Source organism: Periplaneta americana, chromosome 17 (assembly GCF_040183065.1).
Source record: "Periplaneta americana isolate PAMFEO1 chromosome 17, P.americana_PAMFEO1_priV1, whole genome shotgun sequence".
Classification (NCBI taxonomy): domain Eukaryota; kingdom Metazoa; phylum Arthropoda; class Insecta; order Blattodea; family Blattidae; genus Periplaneta; species Periplaneta americana.
Window position 1 is genome coordinate 35449257 of NC_091133.1, and position 21169 is coordinate 35470425.

The following is a 21169-nucleotide window of genomic DNA, read 5'->3' on the forward strand; positions in this document are numbered from 1 at the left end:
TGCATGTAAACCAAAGTGTTGAGCATAGGACTATTGTTGTTCACGCTGGTGGTGAAATGGAATTCATCGAAGGGGCCGAGTTGATATGTAACTCCAAATCTTAATCTGCAGATTATCATGATGAAATGAACGGCGAAAATTATAATAAATGGTTAAAGGAACGTCTCATACCAAATCTTCCATCTGAGTGCATTGTTGTGTTAGATAATGCAAAATCACCAAAGAATACTAGATAAAATGCTGCCAATCTGTTAAACATATCAGGGATGAATATTGGCATCGTGGCGCATTAATGGAAGAGGAAGTTAAAAGGATAGTAATATACATGAGTAGTGATAAAGAGTGTGATGAAGATGAGATGTATTATGTATGATAGGCCAGGTAGCAGCACAGATGAAGGCAGTTCAACTGATAATGAAGATGAAATTGAGGCCTCTGCGTCGGGCATACAGCTATTTCTGGAATAAGGTACTGTACGTGTATACACCATACTTATGACAGAAAAAGTAAATTCAATTGTGGTATTGGTAATTGTATTTGATTATAACAGCTGTTGATGTTTTTATTGTCAGACTGTACCAATATTTCTCCAGCTGATTCGCCATGCATCGAGACTGAGAGGATCGCATTCATGACACACGAGTGCCCTCATCTGAAAACTGCAATGTTTCCTCAGACGGGTTATAATATATTTACTTATTTTATCTTATGAAAATAATAATTAGTGGTGTCAGCTTATTTTTGTTGTTTTTTAACTCTAATTTCAGCTTGTTTCAGAATTTTAATTTGGCAACCGTGTATTAATAAAAAAAAAAAAGAGAAAATTGCTTAAAAATATTTTTGTGTGTTTTTGTGAAGTAAAAAGTAGTTGAAAATAGTTTAATACTGACCTCATTGTAAATAGGCTATTTACCTATTACATATTATTATGTTCAATTGATGCAAATTATTTAATTTATCGGATAATTGTCATGTTCATTTGTATTAATGTAGACCGCTAGAATTTTTTAAAAATATAATACTACTTGATTATGATATTGAAAACTGATATAAATTGCAATGAATTTATTTTATTCACTTCTGTCTAACCTTCAATTTCATTTAATCACTCCTTACACTACCCAACAGTTTTCACAGGGAGGTCTAATAATATAATTATCGGTGGCTAAGAAGTGATATGTCTCTGCAAGTTTGTAGATGAATAATGAGAATATTTTTTTTTCTCAAAATAGACTAATGTTTTATATATGTTTCTGCTTTGGAAGATCGGGACTTCACTTGAGAACAAAATATTATTTAGCCCTAACTGTCCAATTTTGTTGACATACATAATAATAAAGTTAGTTATTATATGCCGGTAATAATTATAGTAAAACTAAATGACCATTTTGGGGAATGCGAGATTATCACTTATTAGTTTTAGATTTGCCATTTCAAACTATTAGGACCTACATGATGTTTTGGACAATTAGGCTATTTACGCTTGAATTAAGAGAAATTACACGGATACCTTCCTTTCCCTCTTACTCCAAAATTCCACCTTGTGAACACAAAATAAATGGATAAATTTCAGAACAAGAATACTTTCCTTTCCCTCTTACTCCAAAATTCTAATCTTGTGCACAACACAAAATAAATTGGCACTAAAAACTTCCTTTGCGTATGCATGATGATGCGTATTCGACATACACAGACGAATTGCTTTTTTTTTTTTAATAATTGTTAGTGAGGTATCTGTAACTGAAATTTTCCCAAATAAATTATTGGCACTGAAATGTCTCTTTTCATAAGCAAGATGATCATTCGACAAACACACACAAATCTGCTCTTTTTAGTAGCCTATTTCAAGATAATTGTCAGTGAGGTATCCATATACTGAAATTTTCCCAATTATTATCAATAATATGAAATAACCACTGTATAAATTACGTTACAAATTATGTGGAATTATGTAAACACGTATAACTCACCTGGAACAGCGTTGAATTGTGAGGTTAAATCCAGCCAGGTAGCCTGCTTTTCTCTTAGAGAACTTCCGTCAGTACTTTTATTCTCTAATATGGATGCAGAATTGCTGACGAGTTCTAAAAAAATTCCCACTTCGAACTGTGAGAAGTTCGGTGCTCTTTTCTTTTTTCTTCCATGAAACTTGTTATTTGAAACCTGCAAGGATGTTTGAAACAGTCCGACAAACAAAAACGAAGTGATAATTGACAGAGTGCGTTCGTTTGCTGTTTTATACGCGGTAACCTAGCGCTCAGATGATTCTTCTCAAGCGAGCATACCATCAGCTGACGGTACTGAGTTGATCGAGGGAAAATGTCGGTGCACAGCATCTGTAACTTGATCATTGTCAAGAATTAACCAAGTTTCTGTGATTGCTGATAAACGGACTAGATGATCGAGAATGGTGCACATGGCCATTAGACTTAACCCAACAGTAAAATGGACAATCATCTATTAGTCTGTCCCAGTTTTGATAAAAAATTATAAAAAGCAGGGAATGTCAATGCATTCCATTGGACTGCTAGGCAACAAATGGACTTATCCTCCAATGTTCGCCATTAAAAGAAGAAGAAGAAAATTATAGTAAGTACAAAAATATAAACAGAATAAAAGCACTGCGAGATTAAATTCATTGTTCTGTGCTTCAGTGCATTGCATGAAAGTGAATTCATAAGTTCATGAGTGTAACAAAAGCTGCAATATTATGCAAATCTGGCTTTCGGGTAGTAGCTCCCTGTATAGCAGGTTTGCATAATTTCAGGGAAAAATTGTTCCAGGGCCGGGTATTGATCCTGGAACCCATCGCTTAGCACACGAATGCTCTCCTGACTGAGCTACCCTAGGAACTATACACGACACCATCACAATTTTTCCCACAGAATTTGTGTGCACTTAAAGTTGATTTCCAGCATCTTGTCAGTCCATTTGAATTGTGTGGATATAAAGGAAAAATTGTGATGGTGTGTATAGTTTCTGGAGTAGCTCAGTCGGGAGAGCATTCGTGCACTAAGCAAAGGGTCCCGGGATCGATACCCGGCCCCGGAACAATTTTTCCTCGAAATTATTCAAAAGCTACAATACTTTGAGAATAATTCCCAGTAGTACTGCTGACTTACAGTCAGGTATACAATACTGTGACCCCAACTTAAAACTGAAGTAGAATTTGACGATTTTGAAGATGCCTGTCACTTTCATTTTTTAATTACAGGTGCCTGTGAAGGCACAAAATATAACGTACTTGAACACAGTATCTCACTTACTTGGTTACTTTCAGCAGTATACACAGAGACCAAATCAGCCCTATGTGCGAGGTCACTAGGTGGAAGAGTCAACTCTCGACACTGACTGTTCAGCAGTCGCCGCTGTTTTCCAGCATCAGTAGTCTGTTTGTACTGCCAAATAAGAAGTCGTCGACCACAGACAAACCACGCCCAACCATCAGGGGAAATACGCACACTCACAGCTGTACTTCCTGAAAAAAAATCACTAAATTAAATCCTAGAGAGCAAACAAATTTATCCAACTTCAATATGATTCTTGACTTCATTCACCTTCACCTTAGAAATAGTATCTAATATTGCCATCACGCCACATTTAAAAGTTCTTGTAAAGCATGGAGTTGTATATTTTTTCTATTCCACTCAATAATTTATGTCTTGTATTTTATTGTAGAATAGGTCTAGGCCCTAATAATAATAATAATAATAATAATAATAATAATAATAATAATAATAATAATAACAATAACAATAATAATAATAATAATTATAATTATTATTATTATTATTATTATTATTATTATTATTATTATTATTAATTTGCTCTATTTCAGTAATGGTCAAGGGTAAGTTAATTTTGCAGTCATTCATATAGTTATTGCTAGTTCTAAAATGTTTGTCTGAAGTTTTAAATTGGAAATGTGATTATGACGGACAGGGTTTGGAATTGAACAGGTTACATCAGCTTATCTACACAGATGACGTGAATATGTTAGGAAAAAATCCACAAACAATTAAGGAAAACACGGAAATTTTACTTGAAGCCAGTAAAGCGATAGGTTTGGAAGTAAATTCTGAAACGACAAAGTATACGATTATGTCTTGTAACCAGAATATTGTACGAAATGGAAATGTAAAATTGGAGATTTATCCTTCAAAGAGGTGGAAAAATTAAAATATCTTAGAGCAACAGTAACAAATATAAATGACACTCTGGAGGAAATCAAATGCAGAATTAATATGGGAAATGACTGTTATTAATCAACTGAGAAGCTTTTGTCATCTAGTCTGCTGTCAAAAAATCTGGAAGTTAGAATTTATAGAACAGTTATATTACCGGTTATTCTGTATGGTTGTGAAACTTGACCCTCACTTTGGGAGAGGAACAGAGATTAAGAGTGTTTGAGAATAAGGTTGTTAGGAAAATATTTGGGGCTAAGAGGGATGAAGTTACAGGAGAATGGAGAAAGTTACACAACACAGAACTGCACACATTGTATTCTTCACCTGACATATTTAGGAACATTAAATCCAGACGTTTGAGATGGGCAGGGCATGTAGAACATATGGGTTAATCCTAAAATGCATATAGAATGTTAGTTGGGGAACTGGAAGGAAAAAAACCTTTGGGAGGATAATATTAAAAAGGTATTTGAGGGAGGTGAGATACGATGATAGAAACTGGATTAACCTTGCACAGGATAGAGACCAATGGCGGGCTTATGTGAGATGGCAATGAAACTTTGGGTTCCTTAAAAGCCATTTGTAAGTAACTACTACCACTACTATTATGAATTCAATTTCTATTATTATCATTATCATCATCATCGTTCTCAACAATGTTCATTTCTGAAAATGCAATTGCTCGAAGTCAGGTTCAAAATCTGACACAGCAATCCTTAGTTGAGCAGTTAAATGTTCATCTGTCAATCTCGATCTCGTTTTACATTTCATATAATTTAATTTTGAAAAGAACTATTCACTGTGTGTGTGTGTGTGTGTGTGTGTGTGTGTGTGTGTGTGTGTGTGTGTGTGCGTGCGTGCGTGCGTGCGTGCGTGTGTGTGTGAGTGTATTTATTCACACTGCAATGGGTATATACCCGGTGGCAGTTGTAACTAATTACACTCAATAATGACAATAATAAACTTATTAATTAAAAATACAATTAATAATAATAATACTAATAATTAATACTAATAATAATAATAATAATAATAATAACAACAACAACAACAACAACAGGGAATATACTAAATTAAATGAAACGATCACTTAAAATAACATTTGAAATATTCTAATTTGTATCTTAAAACTAAGATCGAACTAAAACCCACGAGTATGATATGTTCATATCTGCACAAGTACCTCTCAAATTACACTCATTTCGCTGTCAACTCACTCACTGCACTGGAACTACGACACATTTCACTGATTCTATCCTGATTTCACTAACACTTCAAAAACATTTCACTGTTCAAATTCTTTGCACTGCCACTATAAACTATAAAGCTTCACTGACAGGAACACGTTTCACTTACACAGCACACTTCACTGACACGACATACTTCTTCACTGATACAACACACTTCACTGACACAACATAATTCTTCACTGATACAACACTTCAATAACAACATATCATTTACACCCTTTAAATACTGTGTATAATTACCGTCTAATAGTAAGGTCCTTAAGCCTATTTTTAAATGCATTTTTGGTTGTTGGTAAAGCCTTTAGTAAGTCTGCAGGTAAAGCATTCCAGTCCCTGATAGTACGATTGAGAAAAGAAAACTTTCCAGTGTCCGTCCTCTGCCTTCTTTCCCTCAATTTATATGAGTGGTCGTTCCTTGAAGAGTAATTTGGCGGCTGCAACCTATTTTTTATTTCTCTCCAGGCAGGCTCACCTCTGTATGTTTTGAACAGTGCGCATAATCGAATTCGCGTTCTCCTGTCCGTAAGTGTGTCCCATTTTAATGGTGAATTTTTCCGACAACACTTAAGAGCCCGTTTTTTAATCTTTTCCAGTGTCTTAATATGTTCTAATCTGTAAGGATCCCAACATGCAGCACCATATTCCATTACTGGACGTACTAGTGATTTATATGCAATCTCTTTGGATTTATCAGAACCTTTTCTTAGTACCCTCATCACAAAGTGTAACGCTCTCCATGCCTTTCCCGCTGTGTCTGTAACGTGTTCCCCCCAGCCGAGATCGCTGCTAAATGTTATTCCGAGGTATTTACATTTGTTAACTTCCGGAATGGTTTCACCCCCTAACGTATACGATGCGACTATTTTATTTCTTTTCCTTGTAAAGCTGATGGCTTTGCTCTTTAGAGAATTTATTTTCATTTTGTTGGCTATTGCCCAATCGTTTATTTTATTGAGGTCATTCTGGAGAAGAGTAGTATCTTCATGACTTTTTATTTCCCTGTATACCATACAATCATCTGCGAATAAGCGAACTCTAGACAAGATATTAACTGGCAGATCATTTACAAAAGCCAAGAATAGAAGAGGCCCCAAGACACTCCCCTGCGGGACCCCGGAAGTAATTTCAATTGGGTTCGATAATTCCTCCCCTACCCGTACTTTCTGAGTGCGACAAGTTAATAATTCCTTGATCCACTGGAGCACTCTGAAGTCAATCCCCGTTGATTGTAGTTTAACCAACAATATATCGTGTGGGACTACATCGAATGAGCGTGAAAAGTCAATAATCACTGCATCTACTTGGCTATTGGAATCTATTCCGTCTTCTAAATCCTGACATACCGTTACTAATTGACTCTCACATGAATAGCCCCCCCCCGAAATCCATGCTGACAGTTATGTAACCAATTTGAGTCATCCCAATGCTGCCTTAGATAAGATGAAATCAAGTGTTCCATCTGTTTGCAAACCACAGAGGTGAGGCTGACCGGTCTGTAATTTTTTGTATCTGAGCGAGACCCTGACTTATAAATTGGCACCACTATTGCATCTTTCCAATCTCGCGGGACAGTACCATTATTTACTGATATTTCAAATATACGAACTAGATAGGGAATCATGGCTTCCCCTCCCAATTTTAACATATCTCCAGCGATACCATCAGGTCCTACTGATTTATGAGTTTTCAATTTAGAGATCCTTCTCCTTATGTCCCTAGGCTTGATAGAAAACTGACCCGTATTTTCCACAGAAGCTAAGTGTGGTACTATTGTCCTCATCCCAAAAACAGTGGCATAATAGGAATTTAATTTTTCTCCTTTTTCGCTGTCCTGTACGATAAATTGATTGTGGTCATTTTTTAGGGGGAGGCTCAGATAGTTTTCCTTGCGTCGTCTCTTCACATATTTATAAAATTCCCCCCACCCGTTTTGTTCACCTTTGAAAAGTTTATTTAGGTCATTTTCCTGCGCTATCTTCTTCGCATTAAGCAGTTCTTTCGATAGTTGTGTGAATTTTGTTTGTTTTGCAAGGCTTTCTTTGCGCTGTCTCTAGGATTTCCTTAGTTTTCTTTTCAGTTTCCGTATGTATTTATTATAATATTCCGGATCGGGATTGTTTGATAAGCGTTTAACTGGGATACATTTCTGTATTCCTGTTAATATAATCTGCTTGAACTCCGCCCAGCATTCTTCTACACTACTGCCCTTTACTACCCATAATGAGTACTTTTCTCTAAGATAATTTTGGAAGCCTTCTCTGTCCGCTTTGTTATACTGCAAGATATTTTTGTTCTTTTTTCCGCTTTGCTTGTACTTAGCATTCCATAATATTTCAAGAATTACCGCGTCATGGTCACTAATACCTGGAATCACTTCTATACCTGCGACTATTTCTGAGGGTCTTAAAAGAAATATGTCTAGTAACGAACTTCCCCTTGTCGCCCTGTCTGTTACTTGAATTAAGTTATGTTTCCAGATGAGTGAGTTTACTAATGACTGGGCTTGACTCATCCCTCCCTCTATTGTACCCTGCCAGTTTTCCTGGGGCAAGTTTAGGTCCCCTGCAACGATAACATACTGCCCGACATCCATGACATTAACAGAAAATGGATTGGCGAAAAGCAAGAAATCATTATGCTTATCATGGAAGCCATGAAATCAAACATTTATTATTTCGTGTTTCAAATTTCCAAGCAAGCTTATGTAATTATCATTATTACCTCTGTTAACTGGCAAAGAAAGAATAAGGAAAATAATAATATTGCTGTTGTTTCAGTTGCTCCATCCACAAATCTAATTTCATTACGAAACTTTTGATTTGATCACAAAGATGTACAACATTCTTAGCTGACAGTTCAGATCATTAAAATGCCCTGATATATCACATAAAAATACTAATGGCCGGTTTGTCCAAGTATTGTTAGAACACTTAACAACTGTTAAACCTTCAACAGTTTGTTAAATACAGTTTTTCCATTTGTTCAACACCAGTTTGGCTTAACAGATTCTTAACCGTTTGTTAACTTTAAATGTAGGATTTCAGGCTGTTAACTCATTTAACAAACAGTTAAAAACATGGCGGATAACACCACAGCTGTACAGACAAAAGTTGTGAAAATAACATGTAATGTTTCTCTTTGAGAAATGTTTAGAGTAAGGGCCGGTTTCACCAAGCTTCAGTAAATCAGTCCAAATGAAACATTAATTAGTACTGAATATTAAAATATTTACACGAGTACGTTTGTATGTGAGCTGTCGCCGTAGATTTCAAGCCGAGCAGCTATATATGCCTCGTCGCGCTAGTTATGTCATAACACTCCCGTGGAGCAGTCAGTAGCGAGTTGACTTGCCATTCTAGTGGCCCGTGTTCGATTCCAGGCGATAACTTTTTTTTTTATTAACGTAACTAGTTTTTATACATGTTACCTTTCTTAATTTTTTTAATTTTGTGTAGTGGAACGAATTATTTCGCAACTCTGGCTCCACTAGGAGAATTTAAAAAACTCTTGGGAGATCAATTTTCTTCCCGAAATAAAACAAAGATAAACAAACAAATTAAAGAAAAATAAAAGAAATACACATGTGGATCTAATACATTGTCCACATGCCACCGGCGTCTATCACTGCCTGGCATTTTCGGGGCATTGAGTCCACCAGATCGCGGAAATAGTTTCGGTCCTTAGCGAAATCTTCCCAGGTAATCAGAACTTGATCCCAGAACTGATCTGATTTTGAGGTGGGATGTCTCGATATTTGTCAATCCTCCTCTTTTTCATGCTTTTCCGTGAACCGTCTTTGAACATTTATGGCGGTGTGTGCGGGGTGATTATCCTGCGGGAAAATTAAATTTCCATCGGAAAGAAAACGATTATAAATTCCAAGAATCCAGCTCTTTCGCTTCTGTTTTAAAGCCTGTGCAAATATATCTTATCGCTAGCTATAATATAATTCTAATAAATGAAAGTTAATATACCAATTAAGTTTTGTTATGTTTGAATGCACATTATGTATTAATTTACTAATATTTCTTAGGTACCGGTATGTAGTTATAATAATCACTTTCATGTCTTAAAATAAAACTCAGTTGTACGTTACCTAGTTGAAATAGGCCACTTGTTCCAATTCACCTGCTACTATTAACTCTAGATTCTATATCACTGGCTCTTCAACTATAGCCGATGTCAATAGTGCTTCAAAGTACGCAGTGAGTAAATAATAAAATGTTTCAGCAGAAATTGCTTCTTTAGGACGAAATTACATACAATTTATACATGGACCTGAATTAGAGAATTTTATATGATACGGAATTCTCCTTGGGGTTTTGTGTACACTTGACTACACACACATTCGTGTAATTATTGTCACCTGGTGGTCATAATGCTGAGATTTTTCTAAACAGAAATTCATATTTAGCATTATAAAATATAACCATGCTTATAATAATAATTATTATTCAATAGTAGTCAATGCAACTTTCATTTATCAACTCTCTGTACTGGCTACTGTAACAGGTCACGATTTTACACGTTTCATGACTTACTCTATAGTACAGAATTTAAATAATAATATCAGCCAATAAGAAGTTGTCTTATATATGCAAAATCATTACCAACTGCTGTTGAGTAGTTAGAATAGTATTAACGACAGTTAAAGTTAAGTGTTGGTTATTTTAAACAAAATTATGTTGGAAAAATGGAAAACATCTTAACAAAACGTTAAAAATAAACCAGCTGTTAATTTAACATTTGTTAAGCCAAATTAAACATTACTTGGAAAAACTGGCCATAAGTCTCGTATCCATTCATCATTATCTAATTCTGGTATATTCTTTCCCTAAAAGCAAATAGAACAGTGTAATTAATTCAAATGATACAAGAAGTGTATCATTAACATCAACAAATTTTTTAGATTTATCATAAGCACCTTACATGTTGTTTCATGTAATTGGCCACTGAACTATTAAGCCGAAAAATCTCTTCAGCATTTTTCCTCGACTCAGCCATCTAACCTCTAACAAGATCTTCATAATTCTCGTCAATATCATGTAGGAGTTTCCTGAATTGTTTGTGCATAAGAGCTTTTGATTTGATTTTATTGTTTTTTGTAACTACATCCCTGACATGTCGTAAATTTATTACTTTCGCAGATAAAGCATCTTGGTGTATGACACAGTGATATGCCTGCAGTTCTTCAGGTTTTCCTCTTTTCTTTAAATGAGATTTTAAGCGACCAACAAACCCCAATTTTTCTCCAAACAAAGCTGGTGCGCCATCAGTAGCAACAGAAACCAATTTCATCAATGACACTTCATTAGTTTCTAACACACTGCACTGCTTCAAAGATGACTTTGCCAGCGGTTCAGGATTAAAGCGGCACTAAGTCTAATAAGTACTCTTGAGGCAACAAAGTGTTGTCTACACCTCGAATGAATAAAACAAGTTGGGAAGTACCTATCAACAAGGTCAATTGTTTCATCTAAAGCTAAGGAATAAGCAGAAATCTTTAATTTAGGTTTTGATTGTATTCTTAAAATGTGGTCACCAATTCTTTCAATTCGTCTACCGACAGTGAGCCTGGATAACTTAATACTTTCGAAATTTTGTGTTTCACTCAGACAGATTAATTTGGGAGCTTTAATCCCATACTTCTTTATTGTCTCTCTGTCACTGAACTGTTTTAAATCACGAATTCCCAAAAAATTGCAAAACTAGCCAGTAATATTCTGTCTTGTCTACATATTTTATTCTCTTGAATATTCTGGTGTTTCTTAAGGTTACTTAATAGCTGTGCACATTCTGGACATAAAAATAATTTTCAAAAATAATATTTATTAAGTTATACTATGCAAATGTTAAGATCATAATTTTTTTTCGGAAGTAGTATGAAAAAATAACATTTAATTTGTCTTAGCTTCTAATTCAGCATGTTCTTTATGACATAAGGAGTAATGTTCTATATTCAATTTATTAATGCCTAACAGGATTTTCGAGCATAACATACATCGTATGTTCTCCCCATCTAAACAGAAAAAAAAAAACTCTTCCTCCCATTTCTCATGAAATAATCGTTTTTTAACGCGTACACACTGCTTTGATAGTGCCATTTTGCCATCACTGATATTGCATATGAAACTGATATAGAACCTGCCCACACCTAGGAGCTACATGAAGGAGGAATGGGGACCGTGAAGATGATGTCACTTAGAGCAGTAAGCTCTGTGAAGGTCAGTGAGGCACCAATTCTCAAGTGAGGCACAGATGCCCATCTCTGGTCTACCTAGAGATGACATCTATTGTCAACAAGATGGAGCTCCAGCTCACTATGCACAGAATGTTCGTGAGCACTTACACAAGATTTTTTCACAACTATGAATTGATAGGAGAGGTCACACAGAGTGGCCAGCTAGATCCCCAGATTTGTCACCTTTGGACTTCTTTTTATGGTGTCATTTGACGTCAGTAGTATATCGAGAAAGACCCAACAACTTAGAAGATCTGGAGCATCGAATAATGGAAGTGATGCAAGATATTCCTAAAGCCTGGTTAAATCAGTCCTTAAATGATTTCTATGATCAAATGGCACATTGTAAAGCAGTTGAGGGCTACCAGTTTGAACAAGAATTTAAAAGGTGAGCTTCCGGTTAAACTGAAAGTAGAAAAAACTCGGTAATACCATTGAGTTCTTAGTATATGGTCATCCTCACATACCAAGTTTCATGTCACTGAACCACATGCTTCAAAAGTTATTCAGGTGATTCGGGACTTTTAACTAACCCTGTATATAGGCATATATATATATATATATATATATATATATATATATACAGGGTGCGAGCTTATGTGAGGGCGGCAATGAACCTCCGGGTTCCTTGAAAGCCATTTGTAAGTACCTAAGTAAGTAAGTATTGACATGTAGCAACCACAAATGTTCAACATAACATTTCTAGTAATCTTTGTTATACTTTCCAACAGCTCATGAAGAGCAACGATTAACTTATCAGTGACAATGTTTATAATATTTTAAAATATATAATATACTACTACCAATAAAAATCTGTCAAATATGCTCAAAATAAAAGAAAATAAAACAATAGTAGTTTAAAGTAAGAGAAAGTTTTTCATCTGATGAGATAGCTTTCCTTAGTATTGTGTCCATTCCTGTGATTTCTAGCAGTAAATATCTGTGTAATGAACGTTTTTTCTTCACCTTCCTTCTGTTCTATAGCAATAACGACAAAAGATCCTAACTCGAATCCATTTCACTAAATCACAAATTGTTTTATCAGAAGCTATTAACTAATCAGTTGGCAATACTAGCTGTGTTCGACACCAGTGACCCACGAGTGTTTATTGCAATCACCGGTGACCGTCACCCGTGGCCGTCACCAGTGTCCCAGTGTGAAAAGGGCCTTAGTTGAAGTACACACACAATTCATGTTTTATTAAATCTGCGCAGCTTCTATTTCTTTCATTCCTCCATTTGATTGACATCACTGAAAATATTCTTTCTATGTATGCATTAAATGGAAATATACTTAACAAAAACTTAAGTACTATTGAAATGTTTTCCAGTTTTTCTGGGCCAATTAAATTTACCATATATAACCACCTCTCTGTTATTGCTTTACTTTGGAGAGAGACTTTTAGTTTTTCACCACCCTCTCGAAAAAATAAATTGACAATTTCAACAACTCCTGAGTACATTTCATCAGTATTTAGCTTATCCTGTAAATCTAGTGACTTCATTAACCTTAAAATCTTACTGAACTGAGTGAGTTTTCTAGAGTTATACAATTCAGTGCAAAAACATTAGAATCACTAAAATCAAACCATTTACATAGATATTTAACACAAACTTCATACACATGTTTAAATTAACTAACACAACTTCTCCAGGAAACAACTCTTTCAACTTATTTAATATTTCAAGAACTTTGTAACGAAAAAAAAAAAAAAAAAAAAAAAAAAGATTTCTCCATTCTTTGTTCGAGTTGAATTTTGAGGTTATTCATTACAGGGTATAGCTCACAGATAGTCAGATCATTTTTGTCTAGACTGAGAACAGTCTTATGGAAAAATATCTGTTAAATGTAATCCTAGATCATATATATATATATATATATATATATATATATATATATATATATATACAGTGCGTTCGCTTCCCCCTGCAGTCAGGCGATGAATGGCAAGCACGCGGAGCAGCAATAATATAGCCTACCAACGTGCTGCCACCCGTGATTAAGAATCACTCAAAGCTGTCCATTATTTTGCAGTCAGCTGACCTAATTGCGTTCTGTTTCAACAATCAGTTTGCTTTACTGAAGCACTTTAAAAAAACGCCTCAAGACCAAGCATGGTAGTTTCCGTGAGCAGTCAGTTTACGCTTGTCACTGTCAAGAATGCATCAATGCAGATGGACACCACTTTCAGCATCTTTTGTAAGAAGGTTAGTACTCAAGTGATAACAATAAATGAGTAGGATAAGCTTGAGGTTACACGTCACTAACTAATGCTCCACGCTTGCAGGCTGGCCGCAGGGGGAACCGAACGCACTGTATGTATGTATGTATGTATGTATGTATGTATGTATGTATGTATGTATGTATGTATGTATGTATGTATGTATGTATGTATGTATATATATATATATATATATATATATATACCAGATGGATCACGCTTATAGCTTTGGGAATCAACAATATGAGTAGCTCAATAAATCGTCAACAGATGGCACAATGACCAACACCATCACAATATACACGAACTCTGAACTGGTCTGGTCTGTCCATTGTGATTATATCGATTGGGATACTGCCAACAGCTAAAGACCATAGATAAAGATATTAAATGACCTTGACAAGTTAGGAATACACTGGAGTCGGCAGTCAGCTAATTATAGTTGTCACGTGGGCGAAGCGAAGAGATAAGATAAAGTTCGCCTTTCTATTAAACAGATGAATAGAATCTTGCATCCAAGTCCTGGCTCCCGGGCCGGGCTGGCAGGCCAGACAAAGCCAATGTAACAAGAATACGTAGTCCATGCCGTCATAATGCTATTGGTCGTCAATATTGTGATTCGTTAAAAGTTTTTCTCTTCTGTTTTTATATATTTGTCGTGAATATTATTTGTTTTATCAACTGAGTGTATAACATTATTTATTCGTTGATATTTTACCGATTATTTTAACATGCACCACAAAAACATATGAAAATTAATGTTAACATTACCTATTTAGTTATGATAGTAGTATATTGGAAAATTTGTGCATATAGCCTGATCACAATATATAAGTAATCCTATCCTAACCTAAGCAATGATAGTCTTGTTTGTTTCATTCATGTTCGTATAATTATACAAAAACAAGGATTATCTAGTTTGCAGCCTCTGATATTGTCTTGTTTACAGTATTATATAATATACATATTACGGTAATGACTAGGTACTTTAATAATATATAGTTAATATTATAAAATATACAGACCTAATCCATTACCAAGGAATATCCCTTTCCTCTTCAATCCATTATATTATTTTTATAGGCTACACCACAATATGCTGTAATTGTTATCATTTAATTTGATGTTAACATTAAATAGTCTATGGTTGAGTTAAGCGATCAGCATTGGAAGGAAGCTTTATGTTTAGGCTTACATAGTATATAGGCCTATATTATTTTACAGTATTCCCTTGACTGTAAGACAGCCAAAATGATCAAACTTATTAACATGAGACATTTTACTGCAGTTGATATACAGGTGGCTAAAAAATATCAAACAGAGACATTTTGCTTCACTTGATATACAGTTGGCTTTATGATACTGTATTAATTAAATTAATATAGTATAGCCTATGTATGTATGTACAGGATAATTAAACAATTACTTTTTCAACACTTGAATGGATATTTATCATAGATATAAAATATCAAAATACAAACTTCAAGTGGTAGAAAAGTATTCTCTTAAATTTGCATATCCCTCAAGTCTAAACATGGTGCATGGTGTTATTTGTTTCATGTCGTGCACTAATTTCAGTTTCACTTAGGAATGGGTAATATTTAAAAAAAATAGGACATTTTGTGTCCTGTGACAGGAAGAGTGGGACACGGGAAAATTTCCTGAAAATCGAAAATTTGCACCATATCGGGACATCTGGCAACCCTAGGTATACTCCTGGTGGCAGTGATATACAGTATTACCATAAATGATCTTTTTGATTACAAACTTGAATAACTATCGTTAGGAGACACTTAGAAACATGATATTGGTATCAATGGAAAGAGAAACTCAAATATTTTTTGTTATCTATTCGGTTAAATCATATGTGCTACTCTTAAATCAGCAAAAATTAGGAAACATGAAATTGGTACCAACAGAAACAGAAACTCCAACCATTTTTAAGTTTTTTTCACTGGAAAACATGAAACATGAAACAGGAAGAGAAACATTTGGTTCACAACCGTAAGTAAATCACATGTGCTCAATGTGAGCTCCTTGTGTCACACGACACACATCAAGTCTGTAGTCAATTTCCTGCCATACACGTTGTAGCATTGGACCATCCATCAGTGCAATGGCCTCTGTGATATGAACACGAAGATCCGTAGGTAGGTGGTAATGGTGGCTGATACACTTATTTTATAAAACTCCACAGAAAAAAAATCACAAGGAGTGAGGTCGGGGGAACGTGGAGGCCAATGCAAACATTCTAAATCTTCACGGCCAGCACGTCCAATCCAGTCTCCTTGGAAGTCATGTATTCAGTCCATTTCTGACATCTAAGTGGTAATGGGGTGGTGCCCCATCCTGCTGAACAAAGAGACCTTCGATGTCCTGCTCCAGTTGTGGAAGAAGCCACAACTGTAACATGTCTAGGTACGAAGTACATGTTCTATATAAGTTTAGGATTTTCCAAAGCCCATATCCTGACATTGTGTTTGTGCACTTCTCCTGACAGATGGAAAATGGCTTCGTCACTAAACACCAATGATTCGATGAAACCTTCAGTTTCCACTCTGAGTTGCATCTCCTCACAGAAAGACTGTCGCTTGGCTTTGTCGTCTGGTTTCAGAGCCTGCAACAGTTGCGAATGGTATGGATGAAACTTCAAACGTTTCCGTAAAATCTTCCACACAGTTTCTTGAGGGATGTTTAATTCTCTACTGGCTTTTACGGTGGATTTCTGTGGACTTCGTGTGTAATTCTCTCTCACATGCTCTACATTTGCCTCACTTACAGATGGATGACTGGTTGACTTCCGCTTCCAGATGCATCCCTTCGTTTTGAAGTCAGCGTACCACTTACGGATACTGGGCCCACTGGGTGGATCAACATCAAATTTTCTTCTAAAATTGCGTTGTACAGTGACAACAGACTGGGATATGTGAAAATCTAGCACACAAAATGCCCTTCTGTCTTCATTTGCAGCCATTTTTCTATTATTATCGCCTCCTAGCAAGGAAATTAATAAATATGCAACAGGTTCACCAAAATAACAAAAAATATTTGAGTTTCTCTTTCCATTGATACCAATATCATGTTTCTAAGTGTCTTCTAATGATAATTATTCAAGTTTGTAATTGGAAAGATCATTTATAGTAACACTGTATAATAGCATTACAATAATTATATCAGTCCCCTAACTGTCCATTGTGCAACTCAAACCAAGAAATGGATTCAGAACACCACAAAATCTGTGCTTCAGTGGCTGATCATGATATCTTTGAAAAATATTGGAGTGCAAGAGGTCAAATGACTTTATTGTCAAACGCCTGGCATTAGAAAACAACATTACAATAATTACAGCATTAAAATAAACGTAAAATTAAGGTTAATTATAAATAAATGCAATAAACCTAGGAGTATAAATAAAGACGGAACTATAATACCTACTAGGCCTTAAGGATCATTCCATGCCAAACCAGCCAAAAAATTGAAGAATTCAATCTGATCACCTTGAATTTTAATTAAACTTTCAGGAATCATTCTTCCCAAAGATCTAAATTAAAATATACTTTTTAGAAAAATTGTATTTTGTTAGGTTTTGATGTTAATTCATTTTTAAAATCTGCAAAACACCTTTTTTCGTTCACAGTAACACTTTCAGTCTTGAATATTTCTGATTCTGTAAGTTATATAGTGTTGTTTTACACCCCATTTTGAAAGGAATATCACGAGCTTCAATTTGATATGCATTTCTACTATCAAACCACTCATTCCTTCTCTGTTGATTTTAAAAGAATTCTTGTTTCCTCTTTGAGTTTCAGATTCTGTTAGCCAATAAATTCTTCCTGCTATTTATTGTTGTAGGATCCACTTTGATCAATACCGCAATTTTGTGCACAACAAACATATCAGAAAATTGAGGATATTTAAAGGGCGGAGAAGATCCATGTGGTTCCAAAGGACTTATTTTTACTTCATTGCCTTCTACTCCTGATAAACAACCTGTTCATCATTAATTTCAGTATTGGCATGCAACAAAACCAACAGTGTCATTGATATCCACATCATCAACTGTTACCATTATTTTATACCTAAGTCCTCTGAAAATTAGTAGCTTTTAACGAAAACTCTAGTCTCATTTACAGGACTGTAACTGTGAAATTATTGAGTATCCACTCTTTATTGTGTTTGCTGATTGAAACCTACTCTTCAGAATCTTTTCCTCTGCTAAACATTTTACCATTCCTCCCACATCATCACACGCATTCTTCCCATGTGAGGATGCGAAAAAAATTCCACTCAGCCTTAATGTTAAATTATTTCTCATGATGACAAAGATTAAGGAAGTTGGACTTATTTTGTACTGTGATGCTACTTCTTCTGATAAGTAGTGAAGCTTTTCAGGTTTTCGAGGTAGTTTGTTTTAAGAAGTCAATCATGAAGCAATGGAATAAATGAATAGCAACATTATCACGAACCATATAATCAGAGAAATCACAAATTACAATACATTCATTTTGAGGTACATATTCTTTCAGATGTCGCAAATAGGTACATGGTTGAGTAGCGATAAATGAACATCTTATAAGTGTTGGTATACTGTCAAACAAGTCAACTAAAAATTTTTGTAATAGTTTGCAGTACAGACTTATTATCAATCTGCATCTATTGTTTGAGATTCACATTTTCAATAATGTTTGCCTCAAAAGGTCTTCAAACCTTAAAAACTATTAGAAACTGGATTAAAACAGTCATGTTGATGTAGGGCTACAACATTACATTTTTTTATCACTACTCCTGATCCCATTCTAACAGTTTCAGGTTTTGTAATTTGTAACAATACTGACAGGTCATTCCATAGAGACACACGTAACATTTTCGAAGTAACTAACTATGATCTTCACAGGATATTTAATTAAATACTTAGCAGTTCATGGAAGAGACATCACTGTCTTTTAACTTAAGCATTCCAAAATATAAACAAAAATTCTTAATGAAAGGAATAATTAATAATGTAAAAAATATGAAATATGATATGGTGTGGCACATGAACATTTTCTTGCCACTTAATTACCAAAATGGAAAATGTTCATATTATTGTGCTGCTAAAATCTATACTAATAATAAATCTGTAGCCGAAATTTTTCTGGTAATTTTCGATTTTCTAAAAATAATTGGTCTTAACATATATAATTAACCACCCTGGAACCGAAAATCGCTTTTTTGAAATTTTCGTTGTTTGTATGTCTGTCTGTCTGGATGTTTGTTACGTTTTCACGCGATAATGGCTGAACGGATTTCGATGAAAATTGGAATGTAAATTAAGTTCGTTGTAACTTAGATTTTAGGCTATATGGCATTCAAAATACATTATTTAAAAGGGGGGTTATAAGGGGGCCTGAATTAAATAAATCGAAATATCTCGCTTATTATTGATTTTTGTGAAAAATGTTACATAGCAAAAGTTTCTTTAAAAATCATTTCCGATAAGTTTTATTCTTTGAAAAATTTTGATAGAACTGATATTTAATGAGATAAATGAGTTTTAAAATTAAAATAACTGCCATCTAAGGCCGTGTAATGAAATAAAAAACAAATGACTTCGTCTATAAGGGGCCTTGGACAACAACAATCGAAAGCTATGAAAGATAGCCTACGTTTCTGTGTTTGTATGAAGTAATATCGGAAGCTAAATTAACCGATTTGTATAATTAATTATTATTTCACCATTGAAAGTGTAGTTTCTCTAGATGGACATAATGCTATAATGTTATTACAGTAACTTCTGAGTGAATTGAGGACAGGTAAGATTAAAATAGCTTCTTATGCACAGAAAACTTGATAGGCTATTCTGTATATTAGTTTCCTGTATTTCCTAAAATAATGTTTATGTCTCTGGATCAAAATGATCGCATTTTAATTTTTTAAAATACAATTTAAATTACGTAACATACTAAACGATTTATTCTTCTATCAAACACGAATGTTCCCTGGATCAAATGTCCTATTTTAATTATGTAATTACTTTATATTTATTTTTAACGGGTGCAGCGGAGCGCACGGGTACGGCTAGTACTTTAATAAAAATAAGGCCGGGTGCACACAGAATCAGACACGACGCGACGTTTTGCTTTACAACGCCTCGCGACAGCTTAACACGGTCTGCTTGCGACAACAGATTTGCTGGCTGTGTGGATTTGAAAAACTGGCATAGGCTAGAAAATGGCGTCAATGAAAGAGGATTGTCTATATGAGAAATTCCATTGTATTTTTGGTTATTATTTCCTAAGGATGCCTAATACACCTAAAAATCTATAGAATTGAAAGAATCTTAAAATTAAATACTACTAATGTAGTGCACAAATGTCATTTTGTATGTTTATGACTACTTCACGACTCACAATAAAGAAAAATAGTATATTAAATCAATAATGAATGAAAGTATAGAGCATAGAAGTAGGCCTACTACAAATTATTATTATTTATCAATATTATTATCCACCTGGTGCTTTCATCTCATTTGCAATTTCTCACATATTTTTAGAAACCACATTGTCGTGATATTTTTTCAAAGATTTTACAGAATGTATCTTTCCTGTAATAAAACAACTAATTTATTCACATCGAGCTCCATTATGAATGTGAACTACACAACAATATAGTATTTGTAGATAGTGAAAGCATGCAATCATAGCCACTATTAACCCATGCGCAGTACACTGCAGCTATCAGAAAGTCTCCTCGCGACGAACTTCTAGCAGTCATTTGATGTTGTCTTTCTGTGTCTGCTCGCGACCGTCATGTCGCGTCTGATTCTGTGTGCACCACATAATAGGAAATCAATGGGGGACAAGTACCATGAGACAAAATGTCACGTCGTGCTGTGCCGCGCAGCGTCTGATTCTACCTGGCCTAACAATGCCATTAACAAATAAAATATTACAAATTATATTGTGACACACGAACATTTCTGTCAAGTTGATTACTAATTTTTTCAAATGCATATAGAGATTTATACATTGTGCCTACAGTTCTTATTATACAAAGCAATACTTGATTACACTAAGAGACACTTTCAGATTTTAAATATCCACAGTTGTTTACAACCATATGTGGTGATATCTCCTGTGTAATGTCATGTGATGAATACACCAATATAGGCTATCCTCTTTTCTGCATTTGTAGTATTTCCCTTTCTTGAACACCACAGAAACTTTAAATCCTTTGCCACCACAAGCTTTTGTGACTTCCTCTGCTTATTTGACGTCTTTTTTTAAATTG

At 34.7% G+C, this 21169-nt stretch overlaps 1 protein-coding gene across 5 annotated transcripts in view; it reads right to left on the reverse strand.

Moving 5' to 3' along the window:
* The window catches only part of Nup133 (nuclear pore complex protein Nup133), a 337303-nt gene that overhangs the window by 244009 nt on the left and 72125 nt on the right, over positions 1-21169 (reverse strand). For 4 of the 5 annotated variants that reach the window (XM_069816497.1, XM_069816495.1, XM_069816494.1 and 1 more), the window contains exon 3: positions 3267-3478. In XM_069816497.1, coding sequence (XP_069672598.1) covers positions 3267-3478 — 212 coding nt within the window. Of the gene's footprint in view, positions 1-3266; positions 3479-14106; positions 14233-21169 lie in introns of those variants that run through there. The other variant, XM_069816498.1, reaches the window with a different exon arrangement.